At 35.9% G+C, this 23,200-nt stretch overlaps 1 protein-coding gene across 4 annotated transcripts in view; it reads left to right on the forward strand.

Moving 5' to 3' along the window:
* Positions 1-23,200, forward strand: part of AKAP6 (A-kinase anchoring protein 6) — a 2,898,826-nt gene that overhangs the window by 460,693 nt on the left and 2,414,933 nt on the right. For all 4 annotated transcript variants that reach the window (XM_044073884.1, XM_044073885.1, XM_044073886.1 and 1 more), the window contains exon 3: positions 5,026-5,377. In XM_044073884.1, the coding sequence (XP_043929819.1) occupies positions 5,066-5,377 (312 nt within the window). In that variant the 5' untranslated portion in view covers positions 5,026-5,065. The remainder of the gene's footprint in view (positions 1-5,025; positions 5,378-23,200) is intronic.

A 23,200-nucleotide genomic window follows, 5' to 3' on the forward strand; every position in this document is an offset into this window, starting at 1 on the left:
AAAGTGATCATGAAGTGATTTCTGAGCAATTATATTCTAATATTTCTTAACAGAACCTTTACACGCACCTCAGCTTACATATGTTGGGAACCTAAACAGGCCTGCACAGATTTTCATCATTGAAATACGGGTTCCTATTAAGTTGTCAAATGACAACAATGTCTAATGCTCAGAAGAGCGAAACAGCCACATATCGAAGTTCGGATTGTGGGATATTTGCCCTTTCCTCACTGTAGTGCAATCTCAGAGTTGGTATATATATATATATATATATATATATATATATATATATATATTTAGCAGGGGTGGGGGTGTGGGGGCGCAGCCCCCCACAATAAAAGTCTTGATATTTGGCAGTTTCACTCTTCTGAGCATTCAAAATTGTTGTCATTCAACAATGTAATATGAACCCTTGAAATACATAGGTATGCCATGCATACGTCTGCATTTGAATTCCTGCCCTGCACAGAACTTTTATGATGTCCACATCTAATATGCAAATCTCCTCCTACATGGAGGTTCACCAGGAATTATATTTACATGCAGCCCTCTCAGGGACTACTGAATTATCATGTACCATATAAATCATAATAAAACTGAAGACTGCAAGGCAGCTTAACTTTAGCAGCTGCCTACTGATATGGACTTGTCTGCTTATTGTGAATAGGACATAAAATGATTGCGATTTACCAATTATTCCCCCTTAAATTCTTCTTATAGCACTGATTTTCTTTTGTTTTAAGATGCAGCACCAGTGAGTAATACTTGATAGTTTCAGGCCTTAGACAGTTCTTTCAGCACTGGCTGAGAGTCTTACCTGAGTTAGTAGGCTTATCTATGCTCTTTGCACATATGACTCGTAATGGACTATGTTTTCTTGCCTAATAACACTGGAAGTGAAATATTTCCACTGCGTACTTTATAAATCTTAAACTACATCATCAGCATTGGAAAGTAAATTAGTACATGGTGAAAGAAACAATAGGTAATTATTTTGAGTAAAATTCATGTACCTTATGTTAATCTTAAATCTTTCTTAGCTACAGTAGAGCAGAAGGTGAGATTATAGTAAATAATATGAGCACAAAGCAAAAAACAGAGCTAAAGAAGGGCACACTTTAAAATAGATGTTATAAGGTATATAGTCACAAAAATCTCCATGAACAGGTAGAATAATATTCTGCTGAGGGAACTGAGATACAAACTAGGGTTTTCCTACATTCTTTGGAGTGCAAAACATGGATGAGATTGTGACTCATCGAATGCAGTTCCACAAGTTGCAACTTGCAATTTTTTTATTGAAAATCACAACCGTGATTGTTTATATTTGTGTACCAGCAGCTGTGACACAGATTGTGGTCTTTTAAATTTTCTCCATGGTTGTGTGATCATGTGATCATAGGGATGGAGTGCAGAGATGTATTCTCAACTTCAAATAAAACATTCTTATTTTTTTTTCTTATTTATGTTTGGTCAATGCTCTTAATGTTTTGTTTTATCCGGTTTGTCGCACTGACCAGGCATTACTTAATATTTCATAGTAGAACCAACAAACTAACTCCTATTTTGATAAGCTAATTCATAATAGCTTCTGTAGGGGGAGAACTATGCAGGCATAGAAATAAAGAAAAGCAAGTAAAGTACTGTATACAAATGAAAGGGTGATATCACTGACATTAATAATTATTGTTTTATTAGTCTTACAGGTGGGATGTATAAAGTAATGGCAAAAACAACAATCCCTCAATGAATTACTGAGCTTGCCACATGCACATTCTGAGTACAGGTGACAACACACCTGCAGGTGTTGTACATCTACCAATACTATTTGACTATACCTGGGAGCCAGCATCGTGGTATAGAGAGACAGAGAGAAAGCTTTAACTATGACATGGGCACCCTGTGTTTGATTAGCTGCCCAGGCATCTGAAGTGCTGGAAGGGAAGGATATATGTCAATCTCAAGAGGAAGGGTGTTCATCTAATGTGCTGTGTGAGGGGGAGGCTTATGCTATAAAGGGGAGAAGCTCTCAGACATAGTCGATGAACATAATGGAGGGGTGTTAATGAAGGTAGGTCATTAATATAACAACCTCTTGGCAGAAGCAGTTGCCAGCATGATACCCTGACCCCCCAAGAATGCCCTGTATTTGAGAAAGTCTGGCAGTAGAAGGAGGAGCTGGAAGACCTGGTGTTCGATGGGTGCATAGGAACAGTCAGAAAGTATGAAGCAGAAAGGGGAGGGGGTGAAAAAGTATAATTGTCTGGTTTTTGGAAGACAGTATCAAAGCCAAAGAATAAGTAAATTGGAGTTTAGCAGAATATTTGGTACCATGAATTATAATGTCTTATTAAATAAACTCTAAAAACTGGATAAAGTCTTTTTTTAATGGAGTAGATTACATCATGGTTGACAAGAAGGCAATTTGGTGGGCTTTTCTAAATGAAAAAACATATTTTAGATGCTAATACAGAACATACCTCAGGTATCTTCACTGGGGCAGTGTTCTTCTTTGTCCTCGTAAGTGGTTTTGAAATTCTTGAATTTTCTCTGTACAGTAACTATTCAGTTAACATTAAAAGATTAAATACTTTGTAATGAATAAGATTTTTTGAATACTGTTACCTATTTTATACAATTCACAAGGGGTGAAGGGCAACAAACTGATGATCAGTCTGGATTAAAGAGCAATTATGGGATTCAGCAAAGGTTAAGATGACCAAGTCATACAGATAGAAAGACCTAGGTGATGCAAGGGAGGTAAGATAATAATATTAATTAATCCGGTTATTGGCCTAGTCAATATACTGACTAGGGCGTACCCATGGATGATAGTCATTGCTTTATAAAAAATATTTGTAACAGGGTTAGATGAAAGTAGGAGGGCTGAATTATATACTATGAGTAGGACACCATCCGAGTGGTTATCTGCCTATATTAATTTGGCATGATCAGTCCCAGAGTATGAGACAGAGTGTATATGTAAGAAATAAACACAAAGCAGGAGGGCAAAAAGCATTTAAAGGCAATCTACTACAAAGATTGTAGGTTGCCAACATAATTGTGTCACAAGAGATTAAGGCAAATGGATTTATAGCCTTTAGAATATAGACGAACAGAGATAGATTTGCTATTTACTTACAAGTAAGTCGGAACGGGTGAATACATATTTTAATTTATTGGTTTGAAATCAGTAGGTTATACTTTGAATCTAAGAAATGTTAGCCAATAAAATTACAATGGAGATTGTCTAAAATGACATAGTGAAACAGGAGAAAAGGAATGGAATGAACTACCTTATGATTTGATTTTAGGCAGCTAGTAAGCAGCACTTTAAGAAGCTTCTACAAAGTTACATAAGATGCAGGGATTGTGACTGTGTCTAAAACAGGATGTATAAGGTTGCTAAACTCAATGCCCTGTTATTTTTCTTCTGGTTATATTATATCATGGTGAAGGGACACCTAATCCAACATGAGGATATCCATTAATATGTCATGATATGGCCTTTAAATCTACATGATGGCTACAATTTAATACATGACTATCAGGAGCTTTGGCATCTCAGTCAACACCATTGATCACCAAACAATGTGTAAGGTGCAGTTGGTCTTAAAGGCATACAATAAATGTGCACTGCTCCCTCACATAATATCCAACACATGCCATTCCTAAATGAGCTATACACTATACAGATGTTGATCAGAATTAGAATCCCTGGCTCCCCATGATTTCATCCACTTTAGACTGAGCCCAGCAAAGCATTTTCCAGGAGAGAGGAGAGTGATACTTCTTCCGCACCAATACCTCCTTCCTTGTCTGTAAGATAATGTTAACACTAAGAGCAATGCTATACTAGGATGCTTCAGTTTCTCCTCAGGCAATGGGGGACAGTATTGCATTAGATTCATGTGTAAGGAGAGACTTCTGGTATTCTGGATTGTAGAGAAGCAATAGTGGTCAATGGTCTGTTGCATACGGGACCAAATATACAAAAGAACAGAGTTGCTATTACCTTTAAAATAAGATAGCCATAATATAAGTGCTTGGTAGCTATGGTTGGAACAGTTCCTCTTCAAGAGGTTGGAGCTAACAGTTGATGCTGTACCAGTTCAGTACACATACCTTTGAACCAATAAATAACATTCCAGCCACAAGCATTTAAAACCGAATAATACATTTATGTGAAATAAATAGCATTCAGCACATTGTAAAATTAAATACATCAAAACTTTTCACTTTCATAAAGAAATGCCAAATAAATGTGTTTTAACAGCCAAATGACACACAGAAGAGTTCTAACAGTTTAACTTCACCTATCAGTAACAGTAGCAAAAGGTATACATATGTTTCTGTCTGCCTCTGACTTATAAGTAGGAAGTGCAGATATGCAATTTCTCAAGCAATGGATTTTCCAACATGAGCTCTTTTCAGGAATGTAATTCATTTATGTGCATTTCAGAAAAAGTCGTGTGTGTGTGTGTGTGTGTGTGTGTGTGTGTGTGTGTGTGTGTATGTGTGTGCGTGTATATGTGTGTGTGTGTGTGTGTGTGTGTGTGTGTGTGTGTGTGTGTGTGTGTGTATGTGTGTGTGTGTGGGGGGGGGGATAAGGTAATGTATACTCTTAACCTTAAGTAATATTTCAATAGGCTATAACATTCAAGAACTGCAAATGTGTGCATATTGGAGCGACCAGTTTCAGTCTTTAACAGTATTTTCAATTAAAGTAATTGCATATTTACATAGTTCATATTTTAAATGCTGCAGCATTTACTGAAAGTTCTTTTAACAATCACATTTAATTCATCTCAAAATAACTTTCTGCATGTTTTACTGAACGACAGTTGCAAACTTCACTCCGACTGTCATTTATCTCTAGAAATAATTACATTTGCTTTTGCATAAATATATTTGCAGTGTTATGTTGTCACAGCTATTGCACTATGAAATAATGCTGGCATGTAAAAAGCTTTTTCAGAAAATTACAAAATGGTTATGGTATATCATGCATTTTTCTCCTTACAGTTATATTTTACAGGGCTGTGGTTTAGATTACTCTAATTCAATGATGAGTGTAGCAGTTTCATCCCCGATATCACAAGAACTGGATGCCATGGCTACAGATGCTTCCCCTATGGTTTCTACTATAACTCCAATTGTAGAACATGAACAAGAAATGAGAAAAGAAGCCCTTCACGGTCAGCGTTATGAGAAACCTCCACCTCTTCATACTGGAGCAGACTGGAAAGTTGTATTACACTTGCCAGAAATTGAGACATGGCTGCGAATGACATCAGAGCGAGTTCGAGATCTGACATACTCAGTGCAACAAGATACAGAAAATAAGCATGTTGATGTTCACTTGGTGCAACTAAAGGTAGGGCAGTTTCTAGTTCATTTGTAGGCAATTCATGGAAAAAAATCTGTACACAAAGATGTAGAACAGGAACAATTTAATTGTATTTACATGTTGCAGTGTAAGAACTTTATTTAATGTTGTGGTGATGAATAACTGAAAATGCATGAACAATCTTAAGACTTTTATAGGACTTTTGTATCACTTTGATTGCCACAGTGTTAGGAAACTGCTTAACTGGTAAAGTTTGAGTTTTGATTGGAATTTAGTAGGTTTAGTGGCTAAAGTTTAAGTATGAAGTAAATGAATGCAATAAATTTGTTCTGAGCAAAGCTTGCAGAAATACTTGTGAATATGTTTCGTTGTAAAATCTGAAGTAAAGCTCTATTTGCAGATGTTCTTTGATATCTTTTGATACATTTTAATGTTGCATCATGCTGCACTTACAATTGCCTTTGTGTCTCTCCTCTGGATTCACTGCTGTCTGCTACTGCATGAGATATGCCATCTCTAGGGGGCTATATTGCAGTTGCCTTAAACATTTGAATTAGTTAGAAACCTAAAAACAGTAATGACAAGTGTGAGGAAATGTATGAGGTGTCTGTGTTCTTAAATGTAGTTTACATGAGTAATTTTCTTTCTATGTTTACTTTAAAAGCATTGCATAGCTATGAACTGCAATGCCACAGTGCTATCTAATTCTTGTACAGATAGAATGTTGGCATATACACTGGTAAGAGTTAAAATCTAGCTATATAACCTATTGGTGCAGGACAACTCTGTCAGTGCAAACTGTTTGAACATTGTGCAGAAGTACATGTGCAGTAACAGATGAACTGAAAATGCTGTTTTTAAAATAGTACACATTTTAAGCAAATGCTGATGATCATATAGAGTTAGCATCTCTGTATAAACTAGCTTAGCATCCTGTCAGTTACTGTACTTTGTAATGAATGGTGTAAATATAAAAGGTGGGGGGTTATCCTGGTTATGTTAACTTTTCACTGATGCATTTTTGAGAATTATTAATACAGGTCTGCCTCTCTCTAGAGTGAGATGGTATGTCCTTTGCTGCACTCTAAAAGCTGCTCCATTCTAAACCAAGATGCCCAGATTTGGAGTTTATCTCAGCTCACCCATGCACTGTAAAAGCTTTTATTCCTGTGTATAAAAATAATGTATTTAGATGAGAAATCATGTAATAATCAGGAGACAGATTAATAAAACTCTAACTTTAAGGCAAAAGCATGTCTTTTTCTCAAATCACAGAAATCTTTTTTGTCCTGTTTGCTGACAGTAATCTGGGTTTGAATAGCATTAATATGCTATATTAGACTATATGCAAGTATAGAAGAATGTATAGCATTTTGCCATTGATGTAATGATTTTGGCCTACACTGTACTGAGACAGAATAAGTTTTAATGTGATTAGTTTGGTCTAGTCTGTACTGAGACAGGCAAGCGCTCATTACCACTTGGTGTTAACTGTAGTATGTGGAGAGAAAGATAACACCCACAAGAAACAGATTAGTATGTTCAGTTGTGGGCCTTGTTTCCACTTCAGATTTATCAATAAAGTACATTTTTGTATTTAGCATATTTAGACAGGACAATAAGAATTTAGGGGAACTACAACTGTAACATCATGGGCATAATTTATGTAGCCATATGCTCTAGCTATGACAGCTTCCACATAGGGATTTCCCCAGGGAAACTGTCATAGAACATGTTTATGTGAATAAGAACAATATTTTAAATTTATCCTACAGACTGCTTAGAGGTGACATCTTCTGACCCAATACTGATCAACAAGTCAAATGATATTAGAAATACTCAGGGATCCAAGCATTAACAGAATGGTTTGGAGGGACAGATAGCTCTCTCAGAGATCCTGCTGCTCTGGAACAGACTTCCCATCCTCATAAAACAAAGTTCATCCCTGACCATATTCAAGCTCAACTTGGATCTATGGATGGGAAACAGAAAAGGTACCCCAGGACTGGCCCCTGTGCTACTAATGGAAAGAGGCAGCTCATAAATGCTTTATCCCATGCACTGGGCCCCTCACATTATCTTTGATAAGATCCCAGTTATTCTTACTAGGGGTAATATGTAATTATTAACTATTGGATGGGTAAGGCCAATCTGAAACTAAAGTGGATACATTAATTCAAGTATCAAAAGGGAAACTGGCTAAGCTTAAAATGGCCCATAAGGGCAGCTAATGTAGTACTAATCTATGAACCTATGTAAAATTGTAATGAAAGCTGTGTTTTGTGTAGTTAAAAAAGACATATGGACTTTTGTGATGGTGAATGCAATTGTAGTTTAGAACAAAAAGAGCTGCATTGGTAGGTTCTTTTAAATGCCACATAGTCACAAGGGTTGAATGAACAAAGAAGTATTACATGTTTATTAAAGTTAATAAATGATTAAGTCAATATATTGATTATTTATTTGGTGCTATTGTATTGCTTTTAACCACTTAACAGTTTTAATTGGTTGTCAGGTGTTATGTGATCTTTGTATTTTGATTTAGAAGAGTTAGTCTGTCCAAATTGTTTTCTGAAGACATTCCTGGCACAAAAACACTAAACCTAAAATATTTTTCTTTATTATATGTGTTTCAGTGGTGTTTTCATTTTGTGTTTCAAGTTTAATGTATTTGGCTTAATTGCAGAGTATATGTGATTATTTAATTTAAATGTATTCCTTCTGTTGTGACTTAGAAATGAGTATGGGAATCCATTTACTTGTTTAACCGATGTTAGCACTCCTAAATTTTGCAATTAAATTAAGAACACAACATTTGAGCTAAAAATTTAAACAGGGTTCTACTTCTGTTACTTAATTAGATCAAAATTACTGAATTTAGATTTGCTCCTACTGTAACAGATACCTTAAGTTTCAATTATGTTAAAATCTTCGTGCCTTTCTATGTATGTTTTCTCCAAGTAAGAATTACAAAGGGCTTACTAAAATATTAATTGTATGTTTGGGAATGCCTGGCCATGAAATTAATGTTTATGCTGTTACATAAACACTGAGAGAGAGCGTGTTTGAACACAAGATAAATAAAAACACTGCAGCAAATAATGCTGCATTTCCTTTAATCTAGCAGAATAGAATTGGCTATTTTAGTATAGTATTGTTAACCAGCTACAATGGCGATGACAATGATATCACCGCTACTAGTCCTACTAGTAGTAATAATGATGATAACAATGCTGGACTTCTCAAACAAAAGATATTACATTTAATTTTGTAGCTTAAGTGGAGAATACATATCAGGCCAGATTCATTGATGCCTACCATAAGTGTACACCGTTCTGAGTGAATAGGCAACATATGCATAACTTCCACCTTTTTTCCTCCTAATTTTACTTTTCCAATTGCATTTTTTGCAACTGTAAATATGGAAGGGGATTTGTATAGGCTACCACAATGTGTAAATTACGCCTATACTTATAATCTTTATGAGTGAATAGACAGCACAAAAATGTGGTAGGGATGTTCTTAAATACATATTGTGTACGCTTAGTGTACACTTAGTTTAAGCATTCATGAATCTGGCCCATCATCTTTCTTTAATTGGTTGACATAAACTTCTATGCACACAAACTAAATAATGATCATTCTGGGTAAGCCTTAGGTCTGGCCAAACTCTTCTGACTGAAGATCTAATTATATTTTTAAACATGGTTTACATGATGATGATCTTGGGGGTATCTAAGTATGTAAAACTAAGTACAGACATCGCAGTAGTTTGACTTGGGAGCATCTAAGTATGTAAAACTAAGTACAGACATCGCAGTAGTTTGACTTGGGAGCATCTAAGTATGTAAAACTAAGTACAGACATCGCAGTAATTTGACTTGTGGGTATCTAAGTGTGTAAAACTAAGTACAGACATCACAGTAGTTTGACTTGGGGGGATCTAAGTATGTAAAACTAAGTACAGACATCACAGTAGTTTGACTTGGGGGTATCTAAGTATGTAAAACTAAGTACAGGCATCACAGCAGTTTGACTTGGGGGTATCTAAGTATGTAAAACTAAGTACAGAGATCACAGTAGTTTGAACCACCTGAATGGATAATTTCTTCAATTCCACACTGGATTATTATGGGTAGCTAAACTTTATCAGTTTGACAGTACTGGCAGTCACCTGACAAACATATAAATCACTCCTTATTATTGCTGAAATCACAACACTTGTTTATCCATTCTGTGAAATGTCTTACTGTCACTTGTAACCAACAGGACACATTCTGGAATCATTGTAGCTTCAGCAAAATTAACTGAAGGATCTTCTCTTATCACTTGATATTATCAAGTGTTCATTCCACATTTTTATGTGCTATACATATATGTGAAGTCTGCATTCTTATGTCCTCTACTGATATGTTTTGGAAGGGTATATGGGTAATTTGGGTTGGTAGTTTACTGTTGTAGACTTAGTTCATAGGGTCATAGTTTAGTACTAAGCTAATTGCCCTTGCGAGCCATTTTAAGCCTAACCAATCATCCCTTGTGAGACTCAAACCCTGCACCTTGTGTTTGTAAGGCAAACACCTTAGCCATTAAGCCACCCTCCCAACTGCAACTTATAAACAAAGATATGGCATCTAGGTCGAAGGAAGTCATTGTTCACTGTATTTGGCATTCATCACACCTATCACTGAGAACAATGCTCCCTTTGGTATGTACTTAACCAGGCATATCCAACAATAGGAATGTCCACAGAGGTTCCTCACTAAAAGAATACAGGGTGTGAGTAATATGTCCTATGCAGACTGCCTCAAGGCCCTATCCCTGTATTCTGTCTCTGACAGGCTGTTGAGGGGAGATCTATGCCTAGCATGCAGGGCATTGTCAGATCACACTCTGATGGACATCCTGCATATCCACAAAACAAACAACACCAAAGTTACTCATTCTAATGGCTTAAACTTTGCCTGTCACATAAATAGGACCTACTGGAGAGATACAGGTATATATCCCAGAGACTACTCCGTCTATGGAACAGGTTCCCCATCCATGTGAAGCAGAGTTCCTACCTAACCTAATTCAAGTGCAATGTGGACAATTGGGTGGGTAACAGGAAATTCATCCCTGGTTTGGCACCTATGTCTCTAATGGACAGAGGAAACATGTAAATGGTTCATCTCCCAGGCCCCTGCCTGTAAATGTTTTATCTCCCAAGCCCCTGTTTACACTTAACAAGGGTATCAAAACTCTTCAGAGATGGATGCATGGCTAGGCTTAACAAGGCCCTTGTGGTTGTTAGCCTAGTAAATACCTATGAAGCGAGAAATTCTAATTAAAAGACACGGTATAGCTAAATTTATAAAGACCTCCTTATTGGCTCATTACTATTTCTTTGAATCAAACACTGTAATGTTAGATATGGCCATGCTGCTGTTCTCCCTAGCACCCCATGCATGCCATCAGCAAAGAAAACATTCACTCATACTTCTGTGTGTCCACTGTAACAGACACACACAAACATATGCTGACTCCTGAGTATCTATATCGCATACCATGACCACCCATGTACATAGGAAAACACACACACACACACACACACACACACACACACACACACACACACACACACACACACACACACACACAAAAGCTTAGCATTATCTACCTACCTACCATATTGTGAACACCCAGGCATACACAACACGCATGCTCATGTGCCCCCCCTACACACAGGCATCAAGTCTAGCAATTCCCAACCCTAACCCCCATTGTATGACCATCCTGGCAGAGACAAACATGTACACACACACACACACACACACACACACACACACACACACACACACACACACACACACACACACACACCATGGCTTCTCTGGACTTAATTGTTCAGAGAATACTGACATAAGAGAGAAAGGGTACCTGCCATCTTTTGATGGTGTTCACTTTTTCCTCCTAGAGTAAAATTTTATTCAGGTGAATGATTCTATGAATCACTCTACCAAGCAAATCAGGAGCCACAGACATTTCCAGGAGACAGCACATGGCTAATTAGCATTAGTGACTCTCCTAGACTGCTACATTAGCATGTTACTTTCCCTATGAGACCACCTTCAACACTAAGGACCCTGTAAAGGATAACCCTCACTGGGAAAAGTGGTCTATGAATTGGAAAGTCTTAGCATGATGCAGAATCCTTCCAAGGTAAGACTTGTGCATCACACTAGGCATTTCTGAATTCTATGGTTTCTATTTATTTACTTATTTTATTTATCTTTTGTTGACTGGGTTAGTCCTACTAGGGCAGTAGCTTCTGTTCAGAGCAGATCCAAGGTGGTATTATATTACTATGGGATATTTGGCCAGGACACCAGGGAACCTATCCTATTCTTTTCATTTCATTCTTGAGGGCAATAGGGTGGTCACATGGAGCAAGAAGAGGGTCATGCAGATTCTACATTGGCATGGATAATTAGAATGAAATTACAGTTTTGAATGAAAACATTTTAGCGATGAAAGATTTGGAGATATGGCTTAACAAAGAAGAACCTAAAGATAAGAAGGCAGCTTCGTGGATTCAAATTATGGACAAGATTAAACAGGTAAATACATCAGACACTATTGGTATTGCACAGGATGCATAAAGGTTCCTGTTGTAGCTCTGGTTTGGCATAGCAAGAAAGAGCAGGCAGGTTTACAGACTTCATATTTTATGCCATGGAATAAATATGGCTTTAAAAAAGGAGGATTATAAATAAGCTTGGATAGATTATGAAAATGTATTAAATGAAGTTGATTCAGATACTGATTTAGAAAAAAAAGAATGTTTGTTCGAGTTTTTATGTTCAGTTAGTTTTTTGCAATTTTTCTTGTATGAAGTCCATTTAGATGCAAAATTGGGACATTTTAGATATAATTGCTGTGAGGAGGAAGCAACTTTCTAAAATTATTTTCTGACAGACAGTTTATGATAAGAAGATTTGAGGATGCTTATTTTTATACTGACCCACATTGACTTGAGTATGGGAAAGATAATTGCAAAAGATGCAGAACCACAATTTTTCAACATTAACAAAATAGTTATAACAAAGGATATTTGGAATGATGTTGCTTTTTGTCTAATCAAGTAATAAAAGCTTCCTGTTAGATTATTTTTCATCTGCAGAGCATCTTACAGGTTAAGCTGCTTGATGTCCATCTTGGATTCTCCCTCCAGATATGACTTCCTACATATCTTGGCTAGCTCTTCACGAGTATGATAAGAAAGTAGACTTTGATATTCCACTGTAGATCACTGCTAAGCCACATTTATGTGTCAGACTTAAATTAAATTAGTTTAGTTTACATTCAATAATAACAAATAATTTGAAGTGGCACTGAAATATGCTTTCCTCCAGGAAAAAAAGCCCTTGTGTTTTTTTCCCTTAATTTGTCTTCTGTATTTGCATGCCATATTTCATACACTCCATTAGACAATTGTTCTGTGAAAAATCTTACAAAGCTACCTCCTATACTTCTTCCCTTGGTTCATACCCCACTAAATGTGATTGTAGCCATATAATTATTTGATATACACATATATAACTATATACCTGGTCCGTACAACCAAATAACTTTCCTCACACACTTTCTGATGAGTTCCACTCACCTGAATACCTATCTCTTTCAGCCCCTTTACCTGGCCCATGTTTCTATAGTTATCCTACATGTGCCTTAATGCTGCTGTCTCTAATTTTCCCTGCTTACACAACCAAGCAGTTGATTAGCTCACTGCACTTCATGTTAAGAAATTTGCATTTCTGTCTGTGGAAAGATTTTCTTGTAGGATCATGCCACTCTCTTCATTTCATCAGAAAAGTACATTTGATTCAGTACATTTTTAAGTATCTAAATACTCAAAGTGGTCCAATGATACATGTGAGAAACCTGAAATCTTAAATAATGATATTTTAAAATTAGAAAAAAAACCCCAAAACAAATAAACTTGCATGTAGATTTTCAAGAAATTTTCTGTTTTGTAGAGAGAGGAGATTTCTTGATATAGAAGGCTTCATTCTTGCACCTGAGGTGTTTATATTCTGTATACTGTTGCAATGCTTATTAGGTATAGTCACATAACCTCTGAGTAAAGGACTACTTCAAACAAAAACATATCAGTGAAACTCTGTACTGAGGCTTCTCATTTTGAGGTCCAGCAATGCAAAGTAGTGTACTGGACAGTTTAGAAGTTGAAGCCATTTCTTTACTTCTTTGATAATTGGGTAAGATACTAGGTACAAATATCTCTTTCAGCAATGATCAGGGAGTAATATCCACATAAGTGACTTGCTCAGAGTCACACAGCAGGCAAACAGAGACTGGCAGAATCAAATTCAATAATACAGGAAAGGTTAGTTATCATCTTGTAGCCTTAATCCATGCAGTAAACTGCCAGACTGCAAGCATTTTAATAAAATGGTTTTGCACTTGTTAACACTGTATTTTTTTTAAATATTATTAAGTTTTTAATATGTATACCAGTGTTTTTACCTTTCTTAGTACAATTAAAAAATTATATCAGCCATATTCTAGAATATTACAGTCTCATAATGTTGTAAAGTTTAAATTCTTAATTCAAATATCTCATATCACCTGCTTCAAAATAAGTGTTATACTTTGTTGTAAAATGTAATAACCACAACAGCAAGAAACAACAGATAATAATATGGAGCAGTTGTATAGTAAAATGTGTTATAATCCTAGTCTGGTTACTTTACTTGGCAAAAATAAATAAATAAATGAATAACTAATGCAACTATTAGGTGTACCTGCAGGCCTAAGAGTGTCACTTCACAGAACAAGTAACTTGGCCAACTTATTTTTTTTGCACATCTGATTTATTATTTTAAATATTTCTATTATACTCAGTCTAAAGCTATATCTAGTGTAGATTAATGTTACACATGGACCAGACTTTATTTCCTGATTACCCCTCTGTTTTATAATAGCTAATATAGGCAAATGGCTTGGAAATTTTAGTTTGGAGATTTGGAAGATTGTGCTCTAAAATGCATGGCTAGAGTAGTTTAGTAAGGTCGCCTGACCCATACTACCATGATTCCATTAGTGCCTAGAAACTCCATGCGAGAATGCTAAATCTTTGTTCCAGAACCTTACTGTACCTGCCCCCCCAAATAAAATTAATTTCACTGGTATATAATTTTTCATCTACTGTCCATCTTGTAACTAAATGCTCTAAAATACTTTTAAGTATCATATTCATTTTTGAAGGATGAATGCTGACAGAAAGTAGGGTAATTTGTCTTACACTATCATCAGTCTTCACACGACCACCTCATCTACTGCCTTTCCTATATTACTTTACAGATTACATCTCTGTTCTCTCCTTACCTTGTCTCTTATATGGGTTACACAGAAAAGGATTGCTTTCTCCTCGGAAAGGCTGTTTCTCATGCTCAAAATTGTCCTTAAAGAAAAAGAACTGCATAATGTCATGTGACACTCAATAAAAAATGACCAGGGAAGTGGAAGCCTTTCATCATATTCATTAAACAAGTTCATGCTCAATGTTACTTTGTTTTTTTTTTCAGTTCTCCATTTTTTCTGTGTTTTATGACATCCATCATTTTTCACCTGACACACAAAAATTTGACAGTTTACACTATTAACAATACATACATTTTAAACCATTTCTCAGGAGTGTGAGACTTCAATTTCTAATACCTTATAGAACTGAATTTAAGTATTTATTCCTTTGTTGACCACGGAAATAAACTAATAAAATATGGTGTCTTTTGCAGTTCTGACTTGGGGCATAAATGCAGCTGAATACAAAGAAAGGGAGTAAATACAGCAACAAACTTAAATTACAAAGTATTGCTGAATAGTATCATCAGCATTTTTATTATGACAAATTAAAATATCAAAGTTTTGTGCCAAAGCAGGTGCAAGATGTTTTGGTACTGGGTAACCTTTCATCATTCTAGTGGAACTGTTGACAATGAGAGCTCTGCTGATGCCAATATGAGTCTTGCTGTACATATAGGAGGTCTGAGAGTTCTTTTTTGCTTCTCCACTGTAATAGTGTAAGAACGGTGGACAGTAGTTTGGAAAAACAACTTACAGATGTGCATATACATATAACATTTTGACAAAATGGTGGGTGATTAGCCATTTACAATAGCAAGATTAAAGCAGGCACACTGAAGGCAAGGTGATAGGTGGATGATGTGGGCATATTTTATTTAGGAGAGGACCACAGTAGATACAAGTGCAATGCTATTCTAATTCTGAAATATAAATTCTCTTTGCTAACATAAGATAGTTAAGGGAAATGGGAATTTGGGGAGTACTATACACAATCTTCATTCTGGGACTGATTTTAATACTACACTTGATATTTGTCATGAAAAAGTAACTAATCTCTGGTTATGTTCCTATGAATTGAAAATGCTTGTTTTCAGCAGGGGTGGGGTTGTGTACAGGGACTGCCTACATAGTTAAGATCTACAAAATGTTGCCTAAACTTTTGTATTATTGAAGTTTTGTATCTTGCATTCAAATTGCTATAGAGCTAAGATTAGAACTCACCTGGTTGAATATGACAGAGGATATGATACTTGAAATGAACAACACCAGATCATTAGCTGCATTAGTTGAGAGGATACCCTGAAGATTTGGAAGTTTAAGATGTTACTTTGTTTTTTTTCTTTTTTTTTTCCGTTCACCATCAAACCTTCCATTTCTCTTCATGAGGAGGGGATCAGGGATCTACTTGATATAACCAAAATCTTGGTAGACTGAAATTCATAATACTGAGACCACAACACCTAAATCCCAAAAAACCTGACACCTTTTATACGTGACACATAACACTGACAAAACTAAATCCCGACTTAACCCTATTCAACAAAACAAAGGCAGCAAACATGAACACCATTGTAAAAGCAAACTAACACATTCCAATCCAAACTACCTACTTGACCTAACCCAGACCCCACCCACCAATCAATAAAGCCAAACCCTTAAAAAGGTACACTGAATATTCGTAATGGTCTCTATAGCACCACCATGAATATTCATAGCAAACACTTAAATTAAACAAACCTAACCATGTAGATTAAACTATAATGTTTCTGCAAAGGGGCTACACTCCCTGCACCCCCCCAAACCACCCCTGCTAATTAAAGATACCAACTCCGAGATCACATTACAGTGTGCACAGGAGCGGATTTTCTGTTCTGCTCAGCTTGGACTGTTGGTCATTCAGATGTTCAGTCTTCTGAACATCGGTATTGTGAAGTTATGCTTATGTGAAACTTCGTGTTTCTGGTCTCGGTGTTATGAATTTCGGTCTACTGAGATTTCGGTTATCTCAAGTAGACCAGGGATCAGGTATGGATTCTTCAGAGATCACCCACTGTCTGGGTTCAAGGGTGTTGAATGTATCAGTGCACCTTCAGATTTACTATGCTTTCTGTCTGAGGAACAGCATCACTGTGTAATCAAGGTTACAGCAGGTTTGTTAAAAGTATTGAACATAGTGTATATTTTTCTATAACGGGAGTGTAGTTCCATGCTACTAGAAACTGAAGCTCTCATTTGTTATAGACCATAATGCACAATATTTTTTATAAGGTGAATATTTTGTGTAAAGGAAATAAGGAATGGCATATTTTAATGCGCAATGTCTACCAAACTGTTGACAAGCTTTTTTCATAAAAACTCTAGTGAAGCTGAAATGGTTTTCAACTTTCTGTTTTGGAAAACTTCCTAGTACTGTAGATGACTGTGCCTACTCTAATAAATATTTTAAAGAAAATACTATTTGAAATTAATTAATCTGTACTTGTACTATCTTCTGCACTATAAAGGAAAACTATAGATCCTATGCTTCCTACATCCATATTATTTCCATTAATAATGTGTTCCCATCAAGCCTTCCATTTCACCAACTAAAAATATGACTGCACTGTAAACTGCAAACCACAGACCACATATGAAAGTCCTTTGATAATCATACTCTACCTTGTACACCTACATTATTGTGTATCCTTGCAGAGAGATCCCAAAGGATATTTCAATATTTCAAATAGTTTTCAATTAAATGGCATCTGGCCTTTTGGCATGCATTCATAAACAGCCACGTAACTTCTATGGGAGAGGTGTTACACTAATGGAAATCTTGGACAGATGAAGAGCAGGGAAGCTAAGATCAGAGTGACTTGTACTAAGGAAGAGTGTGAAAGACATGGGAGAAGATATTACCAAATCTGAAAGGAGAACCTAAAGAGTTAGAGAAAAGGAACGATAGGGTAATAGCAGTAGATGAGCAGGTGTGCAACATTATGAAAGGGAAGCTTTTGGAGTTGTTAGACAATAGAGTTCTTACGGGAGAGAATTAAAGACCGACGTTTTCAAAGTATTAAAGATATCAACAAGCACTGGCTTTCAAACTACGACAGCAAAAAGATACATGAATGGAATTGATTGGCTGTATGCTGCTATCTCAAGTGGCAAACTGGAGTACCCTCAGGACATACTGGAAGAGTTTAAAATCTTTTTCTTAGATTTGATACAGCAAAGTAATAGTCTAGCAAGTTGAGGCAGACATGGTTTGCTATTTTTAAAACTTACATTTGCCAGCATTAGCTCAGGAGGAAGTGTTATCTTTGACCCTGATCACAGTGGTAGAAGTAAACATCATACGTAGATAGGCTGTTGAGAAAACACTGGGGTGTGCATAGTTTCCCTGGATCTTTGGGAAAAAAAGTGAGGGAGCAATTTATAAGGCTTTGATTAATTCATACAGTGTTTAGAATGGATTTGGTTCAACTTTCAAGCAATATTGATTTATAAGGAGAGAAAGAATAGGGGTCTGCTGTCTTTCTAGAGACCAATTTCTTTACTAAATCATGATTATGAAGTTTTTATGGTAATACTGACTTCCATGCTATCTTTCTCTCTCTAAAATATGTGTGTGTGTGCGAGTGTGTGTGTGTGTGTGTGTGTGTGTGTGTGTGTGTGTGTGTGTGTGTGTGTGTGTGTGTGTGTGTGTCTCTCTCTCTCTCTCTATATATATATATATATATATATATATATATATATATATATATTTATAGTTGTGTGTGTGTATGTCTATATATACATATATATATATATATATATATATATCTATAGATATATATATTTATTTATAGTCGTGTGTGTGTGTGTGTGTGTGTGTGTGTGTGTGTGTGTGTGTATGTGTGTGTGTGTGTGTGTGTGTGTGTATATATATATATATATATATATATATGTATATATATATATATATATATATATATATATATATATATATATATATATATATATATATATATATAGATATAGATATAGATATATTTATATATATATATATATATATATATTTATATAGTACTGTCAAAATGACAGAATGACAGCACCCAGGAGATCGACACCATTTGATTGACCCAGGCAAGTGGTTGACAGGTATGCGAGATCGGCAGTCTCCAGGTAGGGAAATATTTCCTTTCCCCCAGGGACTGTGTGATCTCAGAGTTAGTATATATAATTAGCAGGAGATGTGGGGGTGCAGCCCCCCACATGGGGTGGTGCAGGGTGGATTTCCCATCTGCAAAAACAAGTGCCATTGGTTTAGTCCACTCAGGGATAATCCCAGGAGCATTTGCAGAATGTGTCAGTGTTTCTTCAGTCAACTTTCTGACGTCAATCTCCTGGATGTTGACATTCTATCATTTCCAGAGGATGTCTGAGACACATAAATATATAGGTCTATGACAACAAGTCGGCTTACCATTGTGTTGACTTGGCTTTCCTTGAGACCACATCAGTGAAAATGTGAATATTCAAATGCCTTAATTATTGATGCCCATTTAATTAAGTATATATTGTCCCAGAGTTAATAAAATGCCTTGTAGATCTTCCACAAGTGGCATCATCGTGGATGATGAGCAGATTGCTTCTGGAAGTATTGGAGGTGTGCATCAGACAAGCACATCTCAGAGAGTGAAAAAAGTGCTCCTAATAGTAGTTTCCATGTACAGTCTTGAGAAGCTGTGTAAAATGAGAAAATAGTGGGCCTGTAAGCTTAAACTGAGAGATAATTGCAAAGGAAGGGCAGTCACAATCACTTCACCAGCAAGTGTGCAACTAACAAAGTCAGTATGACACCACCAGAGCAATGATCCCTTTGAACATGCAACTTAACTGTCCAATACCAATCCATACAGTTTGTTGGGCAATGCCAATAACTCTTCTAGGGTTTGAATCACCTTTGATGGGAAGATAAGGATAGAATATGGGTTCTATTCCCACACCATGACCTAATGCAGTAGAGCATGAGAGGAGCTGCTACACTTTTGGGGTGACATCCTACCAGTAAGATTTTAACCCATGCTCCCAGTGCCTTAGTTGTTGGTACCTCCTGTTCATTAATAGGTCTGTTCTCATGCTTACAACTCAGTGACCAAAAAGAAGTTTAAGTATTGTGACCCCATTTTGATATTTCCTCCTCCACAGATACTCACACATTCACACAAAAAGGCTAAAGATTGTCTTCTTTCTGAATGAAAGAAGCTTTTTCATAGTCTTGAAAGTCATTGTGTAATGTGCCAGTCATTTATTTTTGTTACGGATATTTAATTTTAATAGTAGGCTTCCTGATTCTGCTGTTTGATTTTTTTTTTAAATTTAAGTCCATAAACAAATATATTATACATTAGAAATGTACAATAATCTAACAATCTCTGTAGTAAAGTGGTTGTACATTATTACTGATATCATATAGTATTGCTGCATTTCTCATCATAGTCTAATTCATTCATTACCCGTTTAATTCAATTGAAAATGTATTTTCAATGCATTTTATTTACTAATTAAAACATTTTACATTAAGATACCTGCTGGGGATACAATTGAAAAGTAAATTATACTACACTTGCTTGATCACAGAAGGAGTGCAATAGAGTATGTATTCTATCTTTAAGTGTAGGGAAAATCAGATCCTGCCTTGACCATCAGTGGTCACAAGGCAGTGAAATTATCCTGGACAGCACAGCAACTTATTGCAGGAAACACACATCCTCACACATGCCTAAGGACAATTTGGAGATGACTGATTAATTTATCAGATGTCCTTGGGATGTCGATGGATGCTAAAGCACCTGGTAAATCCCCACTCAACACTTAAAGGATGTATAGAGAGACACCACACAAAAGGCATCCCAGCCGAGAAATGAACTAAAGAAATTCATGTAATAATATAAATATATATATATATATATATATATATATATATGGGTTCCATTCAGAATTTTGAATTCCTAAAACCTCAAATTCCATATGGTCGAGACCATATGATCAAAGTTTTAGAACTTCGAAATTCTGACTGGAGATCTGCATACAGCGTGGAACGAGAGATTTCCCTTTTACTCATTGTAGTGCAGTCTCGGAGTTGGTATATTTAAGTATTGGGGTGTGGGGGGTGCAGGAGGCATAAACGTTGAGAAAGTTTTTTATTTTGGATTTATTTCGGAATGCCGGGATTCCGAAACTTTAATCATATGGTCTCGACCATATGAAATTCGAAGTTTTGGTAATTCAACATTCAGAAGTGAAAATATATATATATATCTATATATATATATATATATATATATATATATATATATATATATATATATATGGGTCTACTTCATTTCGTTGAAAACTCATTTCACTGAAAGTCAGTTTCCTGCGACCAATTCGCTGAAAGCTCACTTCACTGAAAACTCATTTCACTGAAACTCATTTAATTGCAAGTTATATATGGCCTTTTTCCCACTGTAGTGCGATCCTGGAATTAGTATATAAAGTAAGGGGGATGGGGGCACAGCCCCTCAAATTGAGGGGTGTGGCTGGCGTAGCCCCCCACATATTGTAAATGTCTTAAAGCATACAGATACTTACAAGTGCAATGAATAACTCTTTCCAGAAGACAACATATAACCAAACTATATGGGGGGGGCTTCACCTCCCCCTTACTATATATATATATATATATATATATATATATATATATATATTTATTTATATATATATATATATATATATATATATATATATATATATATATATATATATATATATATATATATTTTTTATATATATATATATATATATATGTATACTAACTCCAGGATCGCACTATAACTTTCAACTAAATGAATTTCAGTGAAGTGAGCTTTCAGTGAATTGGTCCCAGTCATTTGAGTTTCATTTTCAACGAAATGAAGTAGACCCATATATATATATATATATATATATATATATATATATATATATATATATATATATATATATGGGTCTACTTCATATGATAGAAAGTTCATTTGATAGAAATTCATTTGACCGAGACCATAACACCGAAAGTTCAAAACACTGAAAACCCATTTGACTGAAACTCATAACACTGAAACATGAAATTAAAAGGATTATGCCCTTTTCCCCACTGTCGTGCAATTCTGGAGTTAGTATACATAGTTACGGGGGTGTGGGGGGCATAGCCCCTCCACATACTTCATACATTTTAAACTCTACACATGGATACTTATAACTGCAATGAACCCTTTGCAGAAAACAATATTTACCTAAACTATGTGGGGAGCTCTGTATTCTTGAAATTATGCAAGACAAGAAAGGAATTGTGATTAAAAAATGTTGTTGTTGTTGTTTGTCTTTTGGCTTTTCCCGGTTAGGGGTCGCCACAGCAGAACTCCGGTCCGCTAATGATTGGCAGTAGATTTTCACGAACGCCGAGGTGCCAGCTTGACGTCCAATCTTCAATGAAGGCACGCCCATTTACGCATGTCTTTCGAATACCCACCCAACCGTGGGGAGGACATGCAGACTCCACACAGAAGGCACTCCCCACACTCCAGCCGAGAATCGAATGGGAGAACCTCTTGCTGTGAGGCAACAACGCTAAACGCTGCACCACCGTGGATCGCAATCGTGATTAAAAAATAAAGATGCCAAATGACAGAGAGGACCTCTTCCACTGCCTCTATTTTTTGTGCCTTCTTAATTGCTTTCTTAACTGATGTGGAACCAAAGCACTGAGACATTTTTCTTGTCTGCTGAAAGCATAACCATAAAAAAAAAAAAAAAAAAAAAAAAAAAAAAAGAACGTGCAAGAGAATTTTTTTTATCATGGCCTTTTTGGATATTTCCTATCCTTATCAAATTTAGCTTCTGGGGATAGAATATGATAAAAACTCTATAAAGAGTTTCATTTAAATGGCTTAGACTTCCATATCAAACTGTGTCACAGTATTTCACTTAAAAAAATGGTTTCTTCATCTTGCTAGATGTTGAGCACAACTGGAGGCTTTCAGTATTAAAAGGAAAAATACTGTTAAAGTTGTTCTCAAAGAGATTAATAAGAGCGCCCTTTTAAGTGCTGTAAACCTAATTTGGAGGAATTAAATTTGACTGACTCTTATCCTGTTTATTTTTCATTTCTGCAAATCAGGTGTTGAGTGATTTATAATACTTCACTGGAAATCTTCACAAACTTCTCTCATAATTATAGTGGACACATTTGAGCTATATGGATAATGAACAGGACTACTTACAAATCTTATGATGTGATATGTGGTAGTCTAGTAGACATTTTACAAAAAAGTTGTTTTTCCCTCCAATGCAGTCACTGAGAGCAGAACTGGCAAGCAGGTTCAGCAACCAGCATGGGAAAGGGCAAGAACAAGTGGAAATTACATTATAACTGTCTGAAGTCCGGAAGGTTTTTTTTTAATTTTTTTTAATTTTTTTTTTTATATAAAGAGCCAG

This window comes from Protopterus annectens, chromosome 6.part0 (assembly GCF_019279795.1).
Source record: "Protopterus annectens isolate FY-2018-M chromosome 6.part0, PAN1.0, whole genome shotgun sequence".
Lineage (NCBI taxonomy): Eukaryota > Metazoa > Chordata > Ceratodontiformes > Protopteridae > Protopterus > Protopterus annectens.